The 16,489-nt window shown below is 38.4% G+C and overlaps 1 protein-coding gene across 1 annotated transcript in view; it reads right to left on the minus strand.

Moving 5' to 3' along the window:
- Positions 1 to 14,211: 14,211 nt before the first annotated feature.
- LOC122801618 (zona pellucida-like domain-containing protein 1) overlaps positions 14,212 to 16,489 on the minus strand; it is a 112,087-nt gene continuing 109,809 nt past the window's right edge. The window contains exon 11 of the mRNA XM_044071097.1: positions 14,212 to 15,769. Within this exon, the coding sequence (XP_043927032.1) occupies positions 15,606 to 15,769 (164 nt within the window). The 3' untranslated portion in view covers positions 14,212 to 15,605. The remainder of the gene's footprint in view (positions 15,770 to 16,489) is intronic.

Consider the following 16,489-nt stretch of genomic DNA (forward strand, 5'->3'; position numbering starts at 1 on the left):
TATATATATATATATATATATATATATATATATATATATATATATATATATGTGTGTGTGTGTGTGTGTGTGTGTGTGTGTGTGTGTGTATATATATATATATATATGTTGCACACACAAAAAGCATTTGTTAAGCTTTCACTTACAGTGCTGTGTAATTAAGCAGGTCACCATATTGGTCAGCCATAGGGCTCTTTTTTTCTACTTGAGTGGTTGCCTCCTTCCCCTGTAACTTAAGTAAATTGACTCTTACATTAAGAGCTATAATACTTACCTTATAGCGTTAGGACACCTTAGGAAACCTTGTAAACTGCAACAGCCCCTTTTTTTTCAGAGGCTCTATAAGTAGCTAGTGACTTTAGTGAATTTCTGTGGTAATATTTGTGTTTAAACTGAAACTGTACCTAGAGAAAGTGTATAATCACAGCTCCTACTTGCTGCATGTGTTTTTAATGTTTAAATTGCACACACACATTGAAGAAGTGCTTTTATGACTTGAATAACTTGGGCTAGCTATACCTGAAGTGCTTTTACTGGCAATTTTTCCAGTTGTACAATTGTGAACAATTGATTTAGTTTTTCTGGTATATCTTTAAAATCTGGCAAGTGTTTATTTACTGCATTGCTCTCTTGCTTAGGTTTCTTAGCTATAAATCTTAGTTCATTCTGAAGTATGCTACTTTACCCCCCCCCCCCACCAAACCTTTCTGAATGCACTATTATAAAATAACTGCCTGTTGTTGGCTTCATGCTTACCCTAGAATCTTTGCTTTTCTCTTTTCCTAGTTGAACTCTACAGTTCCCTACAAAACGGTGTCTACAGGACTGCAATCAGTTTCTCTCAGCATTTAAACAGAGTAGTTGCCCGTTTGATTCTCAGTTAGAGCGTCTTCTGTGTGTCGACATGCGTGGATGGGCGTTCCTTCGTTGAAGGTTGTGGGTTAGGCCCGGCAAGCCAGCACGTAAAAATCATTAGCAGACGGAGTTCGGCTGTGGTGACCCCTAACCAGGAAAAGCCGAAAGACAGTTTAGTTAGGTTGCACACACAAAAAGCATTTGTTAAGCTTTCACTTACAGTGCTGTGTAATTAAGCAGGTCACCATACTGGTCAGCCATAGGGCTCTGTTTTTCTGCTTGAGTGGTTGCCTCCTTCCCCTGTAACTTAAGTAAATTGACTCTTACATTAAGAGCTATAATGCTTACCTTTTAGCTTTAGGACACCTTAGGAAACCTTGTAAACTGCAACAACCCCGATACATTCCCCCTCGCTATGCTTGGGCTCTCTTCACTCCCCTCCCTGCCCCCAATTCCGTCCCACCCCCAGTACCTCTAAATTTATAGTACTATAGCCACTCCCCCACTTTCTAGATCCTATCTGCTTTCATCTCGGATAATTCCATGCATCCCCATTCTACTACCTACATTTTAATAGCACCTATAAGCTTTCATCTGGCATTCTCCCATCCCCCTTCCAGTACCTTTACCTCACCACTCTATCTTCTGGTTTTGCATCACCAGGTAAAACAGTTCCTTAACTCACTAGCTGAATCACAGATAATGATATACTCCTCTTTACTACCCCTCATATTCACACCATACCTCCTTACCATGTATGAAAACCAGTTTCTCACAGGATTTCAGGTCCCAAAAGTCCATACTATCACCCCAGCTGTAAATCCTTCTACCTTCAACCATACTTACAATACCAGATCCTATCCAACATATTGTTCAGTCTGTCAACATCTCAACCCCAGGCACATTAGCTCTAGATCCAAACACTACCACAAACTAATAAACAAATTCCTGAAGTTCATCACCAAGTATAGACTCAACCTAATACTAGGTGGTGATATTCACCCCAACCCTGGCCCACTCACGTCAGATACACATACCCCCTCTACTTGCAATCTAAGCTACAAACCTACAATTAATAGGCCAACTAACTCTCTCCTAGTCTGTCATCTCAATATTAGAAGCATTAATAACAAGGTACATGAATTGCATGCACTTCTGGATGTCCACTCCCCTGAGATTCTCTGTTTATCTGAAACCTGGTTAAAACCTAACACTAAAGACAATGAAGTGTTACCACCTGGGTACAACATACACAGGCTGGATCGTGCTTCGAGGAAGGGGAGTGGGGTAGCTGTACTCTATAAATCTGAGTTGAATGTCACCATAGATGTAATACAACCAGGTCAGATTAATAACTCAGAGATTCTTGCCACCAAATTGCAACTTAATAAAAATAAATGCATTGATATCATCTGTATGTACATTCCCCCAGGTAACAATATATCTACATTTGAAGATATCCTGCACTGGCTATCATGTCACTACCCCCAAGAAACCCTACTACTTGGAGACTTTAACATAGACGGGGGCATCTGTTCCTCAGAATCCCCAACCACGCATATTAACCTGCATGCATTTACACAAATTATATCCACCCCTACCAGGATAGGTAAACCCAACCAAAAAGAAAGTATACTTGACTGGGTACTCATAAATAGTCACCCCCAACTGTACACCTCTGGTACCCTCCTTGATGGCCTAAGCGATCACCTTCTCACATATGTAATTAAGCACAAAACCATTAATTCCCAACAACCCTTACTCAGAAAGGTTAGAAACTATAAAAACTTTGACCCTGCCAAATTCCAACAAGAACTAAACTCATGTAATTGGTCTATTCTAAAACACCTCCCCTTAGAGGAAGCAGTAGCATACTTTAACAACAAATTCCTTGAGATCCTTGATTTGCAAGCACCTGTTCGTTCAAAGAGAACCAAGGCAAAAACTGCGCCATGGCTTTCTAAAGAGTCTAAACTCAAAATTACCCTTAGAAACAAAGCATGGGCTTTATGGCATTCTTCTAAAGAACCTCAAGATCACATTAAATACAGGCACTCCAGGAACGAAGCCAAAAAATCAATTTTACTAGACAAAAAACAATACTACTGTAATTCACAGACAGTGAATCAAAATAACTCTCAGAAGTTTTGGGCAGGTTTAAATAATCTCCTACATCCCGGACAAACTTCAACCCCAATCCCTGCTGCTACTATTGATAAAACCCCTGAAGATGTTTCTGATAGTTTTAACTAATTCTTTACTGAGACAATTCAAACCCTAGCTAGCCAACTATCTCCTAGCTTCCCTGGTCCTGAAAGTAGCACCCCTAGAAACCTACTTGCGTTCAGCTTCCAGCCAGTCGCCACTTCACTTATCCGTACCTTGATCAAAAAATTAAAACCCACTACACTTTCTGCTGATCAACTCCCTGCCTAGTACCTACAAAAATCAGCTGATGCTATTGCCTACCATGTCTCAATACTAATCAATTGAACCATAGTAGAAGCTAAAATTCCCACCATCTGGAAAATATCCTATGTAATCCCACTTCACAAAGGAGGCAGCTCTACTGAATTCTCCAATTATAGGCCAATAGCTATACTCTCCACTTGCAAAGATTATGGAAAAATGTATTCATAGACAACTCATGCACCACCTAATCCAGAATCACTTTATGGCAGACACTCAGCATGGCTTCCGTCCTCATCACAGCACTACTTCAGCCCTCCTAGCCTTTACCAACACCATAAACCATAATCGCAACAATAATTATATATCCTCAGCCCTCTTCTTGGATCTTTCCAAAGCATTCAATATGGTTGATCACCAACATTTAATCCATACCCTGCAAACATTCTGTCTAGATATTGGAGCCCTTCAATGGTTTCAATCCTACCTGAATGGTCGACAGCAGGCTGTCTTCTGGCAGAACAAACTCTCTAATCTTCTACCCAACACCCTTGGAGTACCACAAGGCTCTATACTAGGGCCCTTGCTGTTATACATCTTCATTAACGACCTTTATACTGTCATCCCAAAAGTCAGCTGTATCCAATATGCTGATGACTCTACTCTGATTTGCTCAGCCACATCTCCAGTAGAGTTATGGTCAGCTACCCAGACCACCTTTAATACAATAGAAAACTGGCTTTCTGAACATCGTCTGATCCTAAATCCCCAAAAAACTAAAATGCTGTTATTTTCACCAACACATAGGTCTACCGCTTTCACCTTTACCATAACATCAAATGATGGCACAATAATCTCCCCTGACCCCTCTACAAAACTATTAGGTGTCATCATAGACAATAATCTAAAATTTGACCTGCATGTTAACCAAACTATCAAAACCATCAATAAAAAACTAGGGTCACTTTACAGAATAAAAGCCTTCCTAACCCCTCCAGCTAAAATTGCCATAGCTCGCTCTCATCTTCTTTCATCCCTTCTGTATGCATCCCCTCTACTCTCGAATTTAAACAAGACTGTCCTTAACAAACTCTTAATTTGCTACAACCACATTGCCAGGTTTTCCACTGGGGTGCATTTTAGGACACATCATTGCATCAATCTAAATCAGCTTGTGTGGCTTGAACTACCTAGCCTAATCCAGTATAACCAACTGATTATGGCCTATAAAATCCCCTATAATCCGGACAATACTTCTGCACTTAAAAATATTATCACCCCCTATAACAATCCTAGACCGCTTTGATCCTCTAACAAACTACTAATTCAGACTAGCAAAATTAATAACACAGCCGGTGATTCTCTCTTTGCAAACTCTGTAAGTAGATCCTGGAATTCTCTTCCAGCTGATATTACCTTATTTCCACCTTAGGTCAATTTAAAACTAGACTCAAACAACATTTGTCACTTAACTGGCTATGTCAATTTATCAAGCCTGGCTAACTCTCTCTAGAATGTGTAAAAATCTGTTAACCAGTTTACTGTGTAATTTAATTTAATCCTGACTTGGCTCAGGATTAACTGTAACCTTTGAAACTTGTTTAACTTGCTTACTTATGTAATCTCTGTAAATAGTCTGTTTGTAATATGTAATGCTGGTATTATGTAATGCTGTATCTTCTTACCCTTGGAGCTTTTCTCCCCGGGCCTCCGCTGAAAATGGACATGCATCCAGTCGGACTATCCCGGTCAACAAATGTAAATGCATACCTGTGTGTGTGTATTTGTATCTTAGGAATGTTTATTGCTTACAAATTGTACATTTATTATGGTAGCCAGACTGTGCTGTATGATATGCTATCGAAATCAGCCTCACATCATACAGGTGACATGGCTGGGAGGGGTGGGGGGGTGGAGGGTGGATACCAATACGTGTAAGACATATGTTGCTTGAGCGCCCTCACCAGCATTTATGGTGCCTGTGGGCATATATGTCTTTGCTATGTGCTCTGTTATATCTAGAGATATATATCTGTATATATACACACACACACACACACACACACACACACATATATATATATATATATATATATATATATATATATATATATATGTGTGTGTGTGTGTGTGTGTGTGTGTGTGTGTGTGTGTGTGTGTGTGTGTGTGTGTGTGTGTGTGTATATATATATATATATATATATATATATATATATATATATATATATATATATATATATATATATATATATATATATATATATATATATATATATATATATATATATATATACACATATATATATATATATATATATATATATATATATTATATATATATATATATATATATTATATATATATATAGATATAGATATATATATGTGTGTATATATATATATATATATATATATATATTATCTATATATATATATCTATAATCTATATATATATATATATATCTATATATATATATATATCTATATATATATATATATATATATATATATATATATGTAATATAGAGTGGGAGAGGTGTATATCTATTTAGTTAGCAGTATATACACACACATACATCTACATGTATAAATACATTTCCTGTACTGTTGAATGATATTTTTGGATGCTATGTTTGTGAAAACAGCAGGGTTATGTATTCCTGCCATGGCTTAGTGGTCACATTTGCTATGGTGTGCAGGCTCCTGAGTTCGAGCCTAGCAGAGGCTGTTTATTTTGTTGCTGGCTAGAACAAGGTCCATTTGAAGCAGAATGGTTAAGGCACTTTTAAGCAGTTGTAAGCAGGTTTGTGTGACTGTAAGCAGTGCTAACTTCTGGTTACAGTTTCTTGCACTCAGTTAGCTTCTAAATTGCTTAACCTGTGTATGCATTGCTTACCCCCACGCAAACACGCATAAACCCGCTCACTGCTGCTTAAAAGTGCTTAATCTCGCTTACCCCCACGCTAATTTCTTTAAAAGAAAAGAAAAAGGGGTTGATAGGAAATTGGTGAAAAAGAGGCACAAAGAGGGAAAGACAGTAGGTAAAATAGCTAGGGATGTGCAGGAAGGGTGTAGGAAAGGTCCATAGTTGTCCATTTCTTCTACAGCAACAGCTGTGCATATACACTGAATTTGGAGGTAGATTTGGACTCTCAAACCCCTGGGAGGGGGTGAAGACAACAATAATTTGTTGTGATACCAATTAGACCAGATTACATGTTTCCAGTGGACACATGTGTGAAATGGGCAGCTATGTATGGGGCTAATTTTTTTTTGGGAACAGATTGCCCTTTTTTTTCAGGTGAGAGTGGGATGTTGGGGAGGGGTAGTAGGTATATTTGTGGAGGTAGGTTGGGTAGGTTAACAGACAAGACAAACAAGACACATAAAGGGGCGGTATATGACACATGTGAGGGGTAAACACTTTGGACGGGTAGGGGTGTTTGGAAGTCGCAATCCCATGAGCCCCCAAATGGAAACAGTAGGACTGAGGTCCCCACCCATGGGCAGTCACCACTGCACCTTCACTACCCCAAGGGTGGCTGTGCTGGGGGCTAGGTAGGAGGGGCAGGCTCACCCTCTAATTGCACCACACAGCCCTCAAGCTGGCGTAGCTGGTCTTGAAACTCCCTGTCGAGCTCCCTGTGCACCACGGCCCAGAACTGACAGCGGTTGACAGGTACCTCTCCACCCCCGCTCCCGAGGGGGCCAAGCCTCATCCCCTGTGGCAGCTCCACCCATAGGTGGTGCAGGGTCGACGGAGGAGGTGGCCCAGGCTGGACCCCAGACGTGCTGGTGCCCGGTGCCATGGCCAGCTGAGGTAGGACAGCTGGGTCCGCTGGGCCAGCCTTCCCATACGAGCTCTGGTGTTGCAGTTGTAAGAATGATATGGGTTAGTAATAGTCAGCAGCATTCAGATTTAGTTATAACAGCATGCATAAGTATTCCCATTAACCCAAGACACCAGATTTACAGCAGTTGCAGAGCAAGCAGAACACATGCATATATGGGACAACAGTGGCCATTACAACAGCATTCAGGTTTCATTGATGGCAATAGGCCACCAGTATGGGGGTATTTTAACATGGCACATGCATAAAACCAAATGTGAATATTTGTAAACCAATAGAACATATATCCCAACAAAAGTATGGAGTGTACACATACCCATTGAGGTGTGTAATTGGGTTATTGTTGCACCTATGGTGGGGGTGAGAGAGAGAGAGAGGTCAATTAACAAATAATATATCCATCACAGCAAGAATCCACCACAATAGAGTCCTGTGTCAAACAGCAAGCAAATTCATTCTTCGTCTTTATTAGAATATCCAGTAATCTTTCTTTGCACTACTAAGTAGCCAATAGCTATGATTTAAAATTGGTGCCAAAAATATGCTAATATACAGGAAACATGGAAGCCATGCAGTAATAAAAATAATGGAAACAAATGCTTCTGAAAAATCTTTAAAAAGCTAGTATTACACTTTGGCCACTGGATGGCAGCAAAGTGGAAACAGGGAAGCTATGTAAAACTAAATCCATTGGAATAATACATTCGGCACTTATAGCCAGTAAAAAACTAGGCAGAGAAGTGCATATTAGAATATAGCTGAAGTGGGATGGGCCAACATAGTATATTAGCATATTTTTGGTGCCAATTTTAAATCATAGCTGTTGGCTACTTAGTAGTGCAAAGATGCACGGATATTCTAATAAAGGCTAAGAATGAATTGACATGATTGGTTTAGAAGTCAATTGATTTTAAACCTTATTGGTTAGTTTTTAGTATAAATATTAAGCATTGCTACCAAACGATAACAATCTGAAGAAGGCTAAATAGCCGAAAGCACTTATTGTTTTATCACTATGGAATTTTAATGCTGTTTTTACTTTTATCCATTAAATTTGCTTGCTGTTTGACACAGGACTCTACCGTGGTGGATTTTTGCTGTGGTGGAATACCAGAGGTTTTTTCTTTGTTTGCTTCACTTTTCCACTGGTAAACCTTCAACAAGTGTAAGATAGTTGTTTCTTTGAATAATATATCCCTGTAGTTTTCACAACTTTCTTAGTCACTGCAGTGATTTGTCCCTTACATGTATTATTACACTACCCAATGGCCTTACTTTGTACAATGGTATGTTTGTAGATTAGTATATATGTGGACTTTGTCTTACATACAGTCTACACCTCTTATCTGTTTTAGCTGTTGAGAAATTCATTGTTAACACTACCTGACAAATTCTACACATACTCCCAGATGCCATGCTTGTAGACAAGTATATGAGCGAACTGTGTTGTAACTACAGTCTACACCTTGACCTCTTACCTATTATAGCTGTGGGGAAAATCATTGTTAACACTACCTGACAAATACTACACATACTCCCAGATTCCATGTTGATGTTATACACATACCTAACAGTCCATTGTTGCACACACTCTGGTCAAGGCTTGACAGGATGCAGGTGTTAATGTGACATATTTTGGAATAGCTGTCATACACTTTGGGTGAGATGCTACAATGACAGGTGTGTTTCCATATTTTCAGGTCTGACTATCCATTATATGTCAGTATAAGCTGCCTACGTTTCCTGGATCATTACACTTATTTGTCCAGGGAACAGGTTACCAGCCAGCAGATTTGGACCCATTATCTGGACATGCTGGACAGATCAGAAAAGTTGAGGGGTATGACTATGCATACAGCTTACTACCTGAACATTCTGCCACAGTCTGTAGAGTTGATAGTTATGATTATGCTTACAGCGTAGTATCTGAAAATTCTAGCAAAGTCTGTACAGTTGTTGGGTATGATTATGCATACCACTTACAACTACTCCCGGGATTCAAACCCCTGCTGTGTGTGGTAAAAATATTACAGTTCACATCACAGTACACTGTGCTATCAGGGAACTGGGGTAAATCATTCCAGTGATTTCTGTCTAATTCTCCCTCAGTTGTTCTATATGACTGACCTCTTGGGACTTCCCACATTGTTACACTGAACTTTCTACACATTGTAACTGCATTCAACAGTGTGGGTAAGACTGCTTAATACAACAGTACTATTTATAGAATGCAACATTACAACAACATATGAAAGCAGAATGTACACAAGCACTCCGGGGGTTATACTTTTAATCACTAGATATTACACCTTTTTTCCACACAGCCTATATGACAGTCTTCCTGCCATATTGTCTGGTTTATTCAGTACATCCCATACACAATACATTTGTATACTGGTACAACACTTTCTAGTACTGTTATATTTATTTGTTATGACAGTCCATGCAAGAATATTACTAACCTGCCTCATGACACAGCCTTTGCAGCCTAGCAGCATGGGCTTTCTGGTTCACAGCCCGCTCATCTGCAGCTGTTGGAGAAATACAGTGATATTTAGCCATTACCTATCCGTAGTATACACAAGCTAGGCAAACAATATCTATGTACTAGAATGAGTACTTACTCAGTGCTGGGGCATCAGCCATCTGCCTGGATTCTTGGATCCACTGGTCCAAGAGATCACCCCTCTGCCACTTCAGGTCAGCATGGTGATGCCTGACCTGCTCATCAGTCTGGGGGATACCAGTGGCACTGGTGAGGATATGGGCAAGACTGTCCCTGGCCTCCGCTTTATACTGAGAGCCCTGGTACTGGCCCTGCAGTAGTCTCTCCTCATGGTGTTTCACCAGGAGCTATCATACCTTGTATCTGGACTCCTGGGTGCCCCAACACTGCACTCTAAATCGAGTGCCTTCTCCAACTCCAGCCATTCTGCCTACTGTAGGGAGCTGCAACCAGTCATGGGAAATATTGGCACCTGTGAGGTTTAAATACACCTGATTTTCTACACTTTCCCATGATTAGATGGTTTTGAAAAGGCTAAGCTATGGGCACACCTGCTTGCCTAATGTTGGTATTGCTTAAAGGGGCATACCACTGGGCAGATTGAGTTAGCCAGCCTACACATTGCTTGCACCACGTACGTTGACCTGTGCAATGCTTAGCATTGCTTACTATCTAATTAGCATTATATTTTCCTTTTGACATTTATTTATTATTTATTACATGTTATATCTGTGTCTGGTATCTGTGGTTCATGTGTATGTACACTGTACGGGGTCTTGGGGACTTCAGCACTTTATTACACTAACGCCTCACATCTGGCCTTACTGCAGTACTCCAGTTCACATATTTATGTTATGTATCTAAAACCATTGGTGTAATCAAAGTCACACTTAAAGTCTATTGTTATTACCAGGGAATCATTCGTCCCATGTGGGATGACCCATAAATTGGGTGATTTTCTTTGCGGTAACACCATGTCTAAAAAGGTAAGCATGGCTGTGTTCATATGAGCATGGAATACAGCGTGTGGAAGGCCTTCTATACTTGGGTCGGGACAACGTACAAGATGAGCCCCGAGGGGAGGAGGACTGGAGGGCGGGCAAAGTGTGGTGGTGTGGTAGCTACAGGCCGGTAACCAGAGGAGGGATGGTAGCTGCATGTGTGCAGCGGGGGGCGGGGGGGATTGGAACTGTGGGTAATGCAAATATGGGTCAAGTACACGCTGGTTTGGATGGGCATGTACTGCTCGGTATGCCTAGTGGGTGGGGGAGAGGGGAATGACATATCTGCAAATAAGACAAACTAATAAATGTGAACAACTTGGTTTACATGGCAAATTGTACACATTGCCCAGCGTTTTATATTGGGAAGACCGATAGAAAGTTGCATGAATGGGTATATGAGCACATCTACTGTATGGGGACAAACAAGGTAGAGAATGCCTTGGCAAGGCATACCCTAAAATAGCCAGGACACCAATTTCAATTCCGGGTAATTGACCAATTCCAGAATGATGGAAGAGGGTGACCCGACTCCCTCAGTTTAGGAAGGTATGAACTTATTTGGCAGTTGAGGTTGGACTCCTGACGTTACCCTGGGATTAATGAAATAAGTTTGATAATGTGTATCCTAAAACTGAGAAGTTTAACTAGATAAACAGTAGGTTTAGTGTTCTAACTTGTGAAACCGCAAATAGGATGAAATAGAATAAATAGAACAGGATTAAAATAACCATAACAAGGTTCTAACAAGTTTTAATAACGTTTGACTAAAACAATGTGCTAATTTAGACCAGAGTTAGACATAAGAATATTATTTCCTTGTATTTGTCTCTCAGCCTTCAAATGTGTATACATATATAAGGTAATTAGTTTTATTACCATTATAGTTTAACAAGTGTGTACACACATACACAAATCTTTTAAACAAAGAAATTTGCCTATCTGGTCATGTTATGTATCTATTTTAACATATTCTAGAGGATAAAAATGTAAAAAAATGAGAAAAACAAACACAGTTTTATTATTTTAACATGCATGCTCTATTGATGATGAAAGTTTGTATATATTGCATTTTAATATGTGGTTATATTGATTTACTATATAACAGGTTATGCAGCATTTGTGAAGTGGAGGAGTTAATTAACACTAACTTAGAAAGAGTTTTGTATAACCAATAACATTGGCTTTTGAAAACCACGAGTTGTAAGAGGAGGGTAATTTAAACCCCGGTTTTGTAAAGTTTTGTATTTCTGTTGAAATTAACCATTGTGGTTTAACGAAAAGCATTTTTTATGTTTAATGCTTAAAATAAATGCTGTTTTTTATTCAAATAACAAATGTTATCACCATTTTCATCTTTAATTTAGCCTGTTGAAGCATTGTTGGATCAACCCAGTAAGTTTGGATTATGCTCATATATGCAAATAACAGATAACTGACAATATAGTTAAACCATTATTTATATAGATCAAACAAAATACATTAAACTTGGTAGTGTATTGCAGGGTGGACGTGTTTGGCTGTGGGGGGTGGCCAATTACTACAAAACGTATATTGTTTGGGGCCTCCCAACCCCATTAATGGTGCATGTGGACATATATGTTTCTGTTAATCTAACATTGCTATCTACGGATGTATGCCCATATATACCTATATAGGTATATATATATTTGCTTACATATTTATAATTATGTCTGTATATACCTACGGAGATATATATCTGCGTGCATATATGTAACGTGCTGCATATATGTGGCCATATAGGTGATGATATATATATATATATATATATATATATACATATATATATATATATATGTAGATGTCAGCATCTGCATGTATATATGTTCATATATCATTATATATATATATATATATATATATATATATATATCACTACATATATAGATATGTTGTATCTGCTTAGATATTAATATATTTACACACACATACATCTAGATGTTGGTATACATTCTCTGTTCTGTTGCATGATTGGGCTGGATGTTATGTTTCTGAAAACATCAGATTTCTGTATCTGGCCATGGTTTAGTGGTAAACCACTTTGTGTTTGGTGTGCATGATCCTGGGTTCGAGCCTTGCAGAGGCTGTTTATTTTGTTGCTGGGCAGAACACATTGGATACAGAGTGGTTAAAGCACTTTAAAGCAGTTGTAAGTGGGTGTGGGCATGTTTGTGCAGTGGTAAGCACTGCTAACCTCCGGTTACATATTCCTATACTCAGTTAGCTTCCACATTGCTTAGTCTGTGTAGGCAGTACTTACCCCTGTGCAAACGCACATAAACACGCTTACTAGTTCTTGCATATGCTTACTAATGCTTAGTTGTGCTTAAACCTGGTTACTAGTGCCTTATTCTTTATGACACTGATACTTCACCTGTGCATTTCCTGCAGTACTCTAGTTCATAAATATGTATTTAGTGGGTTTTGCAACAAAACTATTGGTTATAACATGCTTTGCCATGTAAAATAGACTCTGCTGCAATGGGACTCAAACTGGGAGTGCCTGCTCATTAAGCAGATGCTCTGCCCACTACACTATTACTGTGCTGTTTCATTTCCATATATTTTCCTTGTTATCCTCTTCAGCCTTTTAAGCTGCTTTAACCGTAGTTAAGTGTTGGGCACACCCGCGCACCTACGGTTAGCTGTACTAACATTTTTATGCAAAATTAATACACAGGATTCTTCATTTCATGTTAATGTACTATTGCTGTTGTACACATGGGGGACTGTCGGTGTGGATATGCGGACACCTATGAGCAGTTTCACTCATTTCTTGCCACTTTCTGTTGTTCTACATTGCAGGGGTGTGTTTATTCTGAGAGCTCTGCTCTCAGACATGCCCCCTGCACACATACATGCCCCGTGTAAGCCTAGGAGTTCAGGTAGTGTGCCTTCATTGATATGCATGGTGTTCTGCCGTCCAGCTCCTAAACGGGCGCTTCCGTGCAGGACTAGCAGATTGGTGAATCCGGGTGAATGTCTAAAATAATTATAATTGAAGAAATCCATCCTGAAACATTTGCTTCAGTATTTTTCCTAAGAATGTGTATGTGTTTCTGTGACTAAGTAACTGTGCAAGTCTGTATGCCTGTATGTCTGCCTGCATGAATCATGAGGTGGGTAGGTGTACTTGTGCACTGACTTGCATGTACCTGCTCTGCTCATAAGTCACTCTTCTGAACAGTTGTGCATACTGCTTAGTGGAATGTCTCATGGTCATGGCATTCCTTTTAATTGGATCTGGTCATGCATTTTGTGCATGACTAAGAATCCCATTAAATCAGTGGAGGATAGCTTAATATAAATTAACAAGATAAATTCAGTTACTGGGCAGCATGGCTAGGAATTCCAGGGGCTAACATTTTATAAAATTGCTCATTTTATAATACTTCACATTTTATAACAAAAACATTTTCCATCATCTTTTCTTTTTGCTTATTTGTTCTGAGTTTTCCTTAGTTCCAACATTTTGCATGAGCTATTTATATGTAAGTGCATACTGGTTTGCTTAAAGCATTCTGAGAGTATATAAAAAAAAAAAAAAAAAAAAAAACAGATGCAGAATCTTCGCAGATATGAGCAATTTTATTTTAAATTAAATGTGCACTTGATTTTGTTAATCATAATAAATTCAGTAAACTGACATATCAATGAACTGTATGATATAACATACTTTTATGCTGACAGTAGTTGCAAAAATTCTCCTCAGCATATCAGTTAAACACTTAACTTATTTTTGTTGTTTTAATTAACAAATACTTCTTTTCTGACATATAAAGATATAGGTGTTAAGAGTCTGCGATGACCATTCACGTATGCTCACTATTGCTTTACATAATGCTTTTTGTGAATACATTATCAGAACTGAGCACAGGAGAACAAAACTGGTATAGTACATATTTAAAAATATTGTTAAAATTTCTCTCATCCCTGAGTCCATAGGAAATATAACGCTAGGAGTGGATGTATACATGGTTTCTGTCACTAGGTTGTCTTCATGGATGTATTTGCTCTTCCTTTTAAACTGTAGCCATTGGGACAGTATAATGACAACATTCGCCTAATATTAGAGATAACATCTAAGTGGAGGTCTCTAAATGTTTTTAGAGTTTTCAATAGAAGGTTCTTTGTCTTCAGTAACCCTGAATTGTGTTAGCATGCAGGTTTTCTCTTCTTGATGCATCCATAGACCAAATACATGCATTTTCTTCCTTCTTCCTCTTGCACTTCATGACCTCAGTTTGCATGCCAGGGTGCACTTCATGACCTCGGTTTGCATGCTAGGGTGCACTTTATGACCTCGGTTTGCATGCCCGGGTGCACTTCATGACCTCAGTTTGCATGTCAGGGTTTACAGAGCTATGGATTGTTGGGCAAGCTGTATCTCTACCAAAAGCAAAGCAGACATGCTTATGCAATTCTCATTTTACTTCATGTTGGATGGCCCTCTAATGTGTTTCACTTTAATCACAGTATTAATTATTACAATAGAACTGATGCTGTACTGTTTTACCAACAGGCTAATGCATTTCCAAAGTGGCTTACATTTGTACATAATTAAAAAATTAAACAGCATTCAGTTTTAATGTTAGGCTTCAAAATAGAACTGTGCTATGAAGTCATGTTAATTGCTTTATAATGTTAGGGTTTCTTCGCTGTACATTATTAATCTGTGAAATGAACATCAGCTAAGTATGCTTTTAAATTATATGCTTGATTTTTTTAAGTTTAAATGATTGCTTTTCTGTAAAATATTAGTCTGTTAGCATAGAAATATACAGTGTGTTCTCAACTACAATATATACCATGTTATTTTATTTTATATTAACTAGCTTTTACTGAATCATCTGAAATTATAACTAAAATAGATTTCTTATAAACTAAAAGCATGGCAATGAATTCGGATTATCAGAAGCTCTTAAGTGTAGGAGAGCGTGGTTTTCTTTTATGCTGCTAATGGCTAATGACTTCCCATTTTCATCAAACCTGGTGTCCTGTTCATTTTCCTGTACATGACGAAAGCGAAAGCTGATACAATGACAAACATTAGGGCCAGAACTCCAACAGTGATTCCCAGACCAACAGACACGTTCACTACTTCTCTTGAGGTCACTATACGGGCAGCTGAAAAATATGTAAAATAAGATATGGAAATACTGAATAAAATGTACAGTACGTTTTCTTTGTGATTTTTGATAAATAATATTTGTTTCTAACATTAATTCCAAATATTTATTATTTATTTTAAAGCAGCAAACTACTGAAATATAAAACAGAAACATAACCATTTGCAACAGAAATGAAAGATTAGACAAGCTTTCCTACACTAATAAAATGCAGTTCCTTGACATCTGTGCATCAAATATATTCAATACGTCATAATTCACTAACCACTGAATAACACCAGGGTACTCCATTCTTATTTTCTGCAGATTCTTGTTTTGCTGTATGGTCTTATGTTAAACAACACACAGAGATGCCACATACATAGCAATATGTTGGTGTCACACAAGTCTGTTTTTGAGGAGTTGTCATGCAACAGTGGGAACTGGTGTAAATTGTTCAGCCATTGTAAGTTATATGCATTTTACTTCTCTGCTATCGGTTCAGTTGTCCTTAGCTTGAGGCAGTTTACAATCACTGTGGTTTGAATTTATCACAGGGAAAATAGAAGTAAAATAGCTTATGCTTCAGTACTGTCTACTTTCATGTGCGTGCTTATTTAACTCCACTTAGCAACGTGGTAGAGTAAACCTAGGCTCATTCGTGATTAGCTATTGAGTGTTTCTAGTGGGGTGATTGAATGCCCTAAATAAAATAGGTGGGGGTATAGAAAATGTTCTT

The sequence above is a fragment of the Protopterus annectens genome, chromosome 5.part0 (genome assembly GCF_019279795.1).
Source record: "Protopterus annectens isolate FY-2018-M chromosome 5.part0, PAN1.0, whole genome shotgun sequence".
Taxonomy (NCBI): Eukaryota; Metazoa; Chordata; order Ceratodontiformes; family Protopteridae; genus Protopterus; species Protopterus annectens.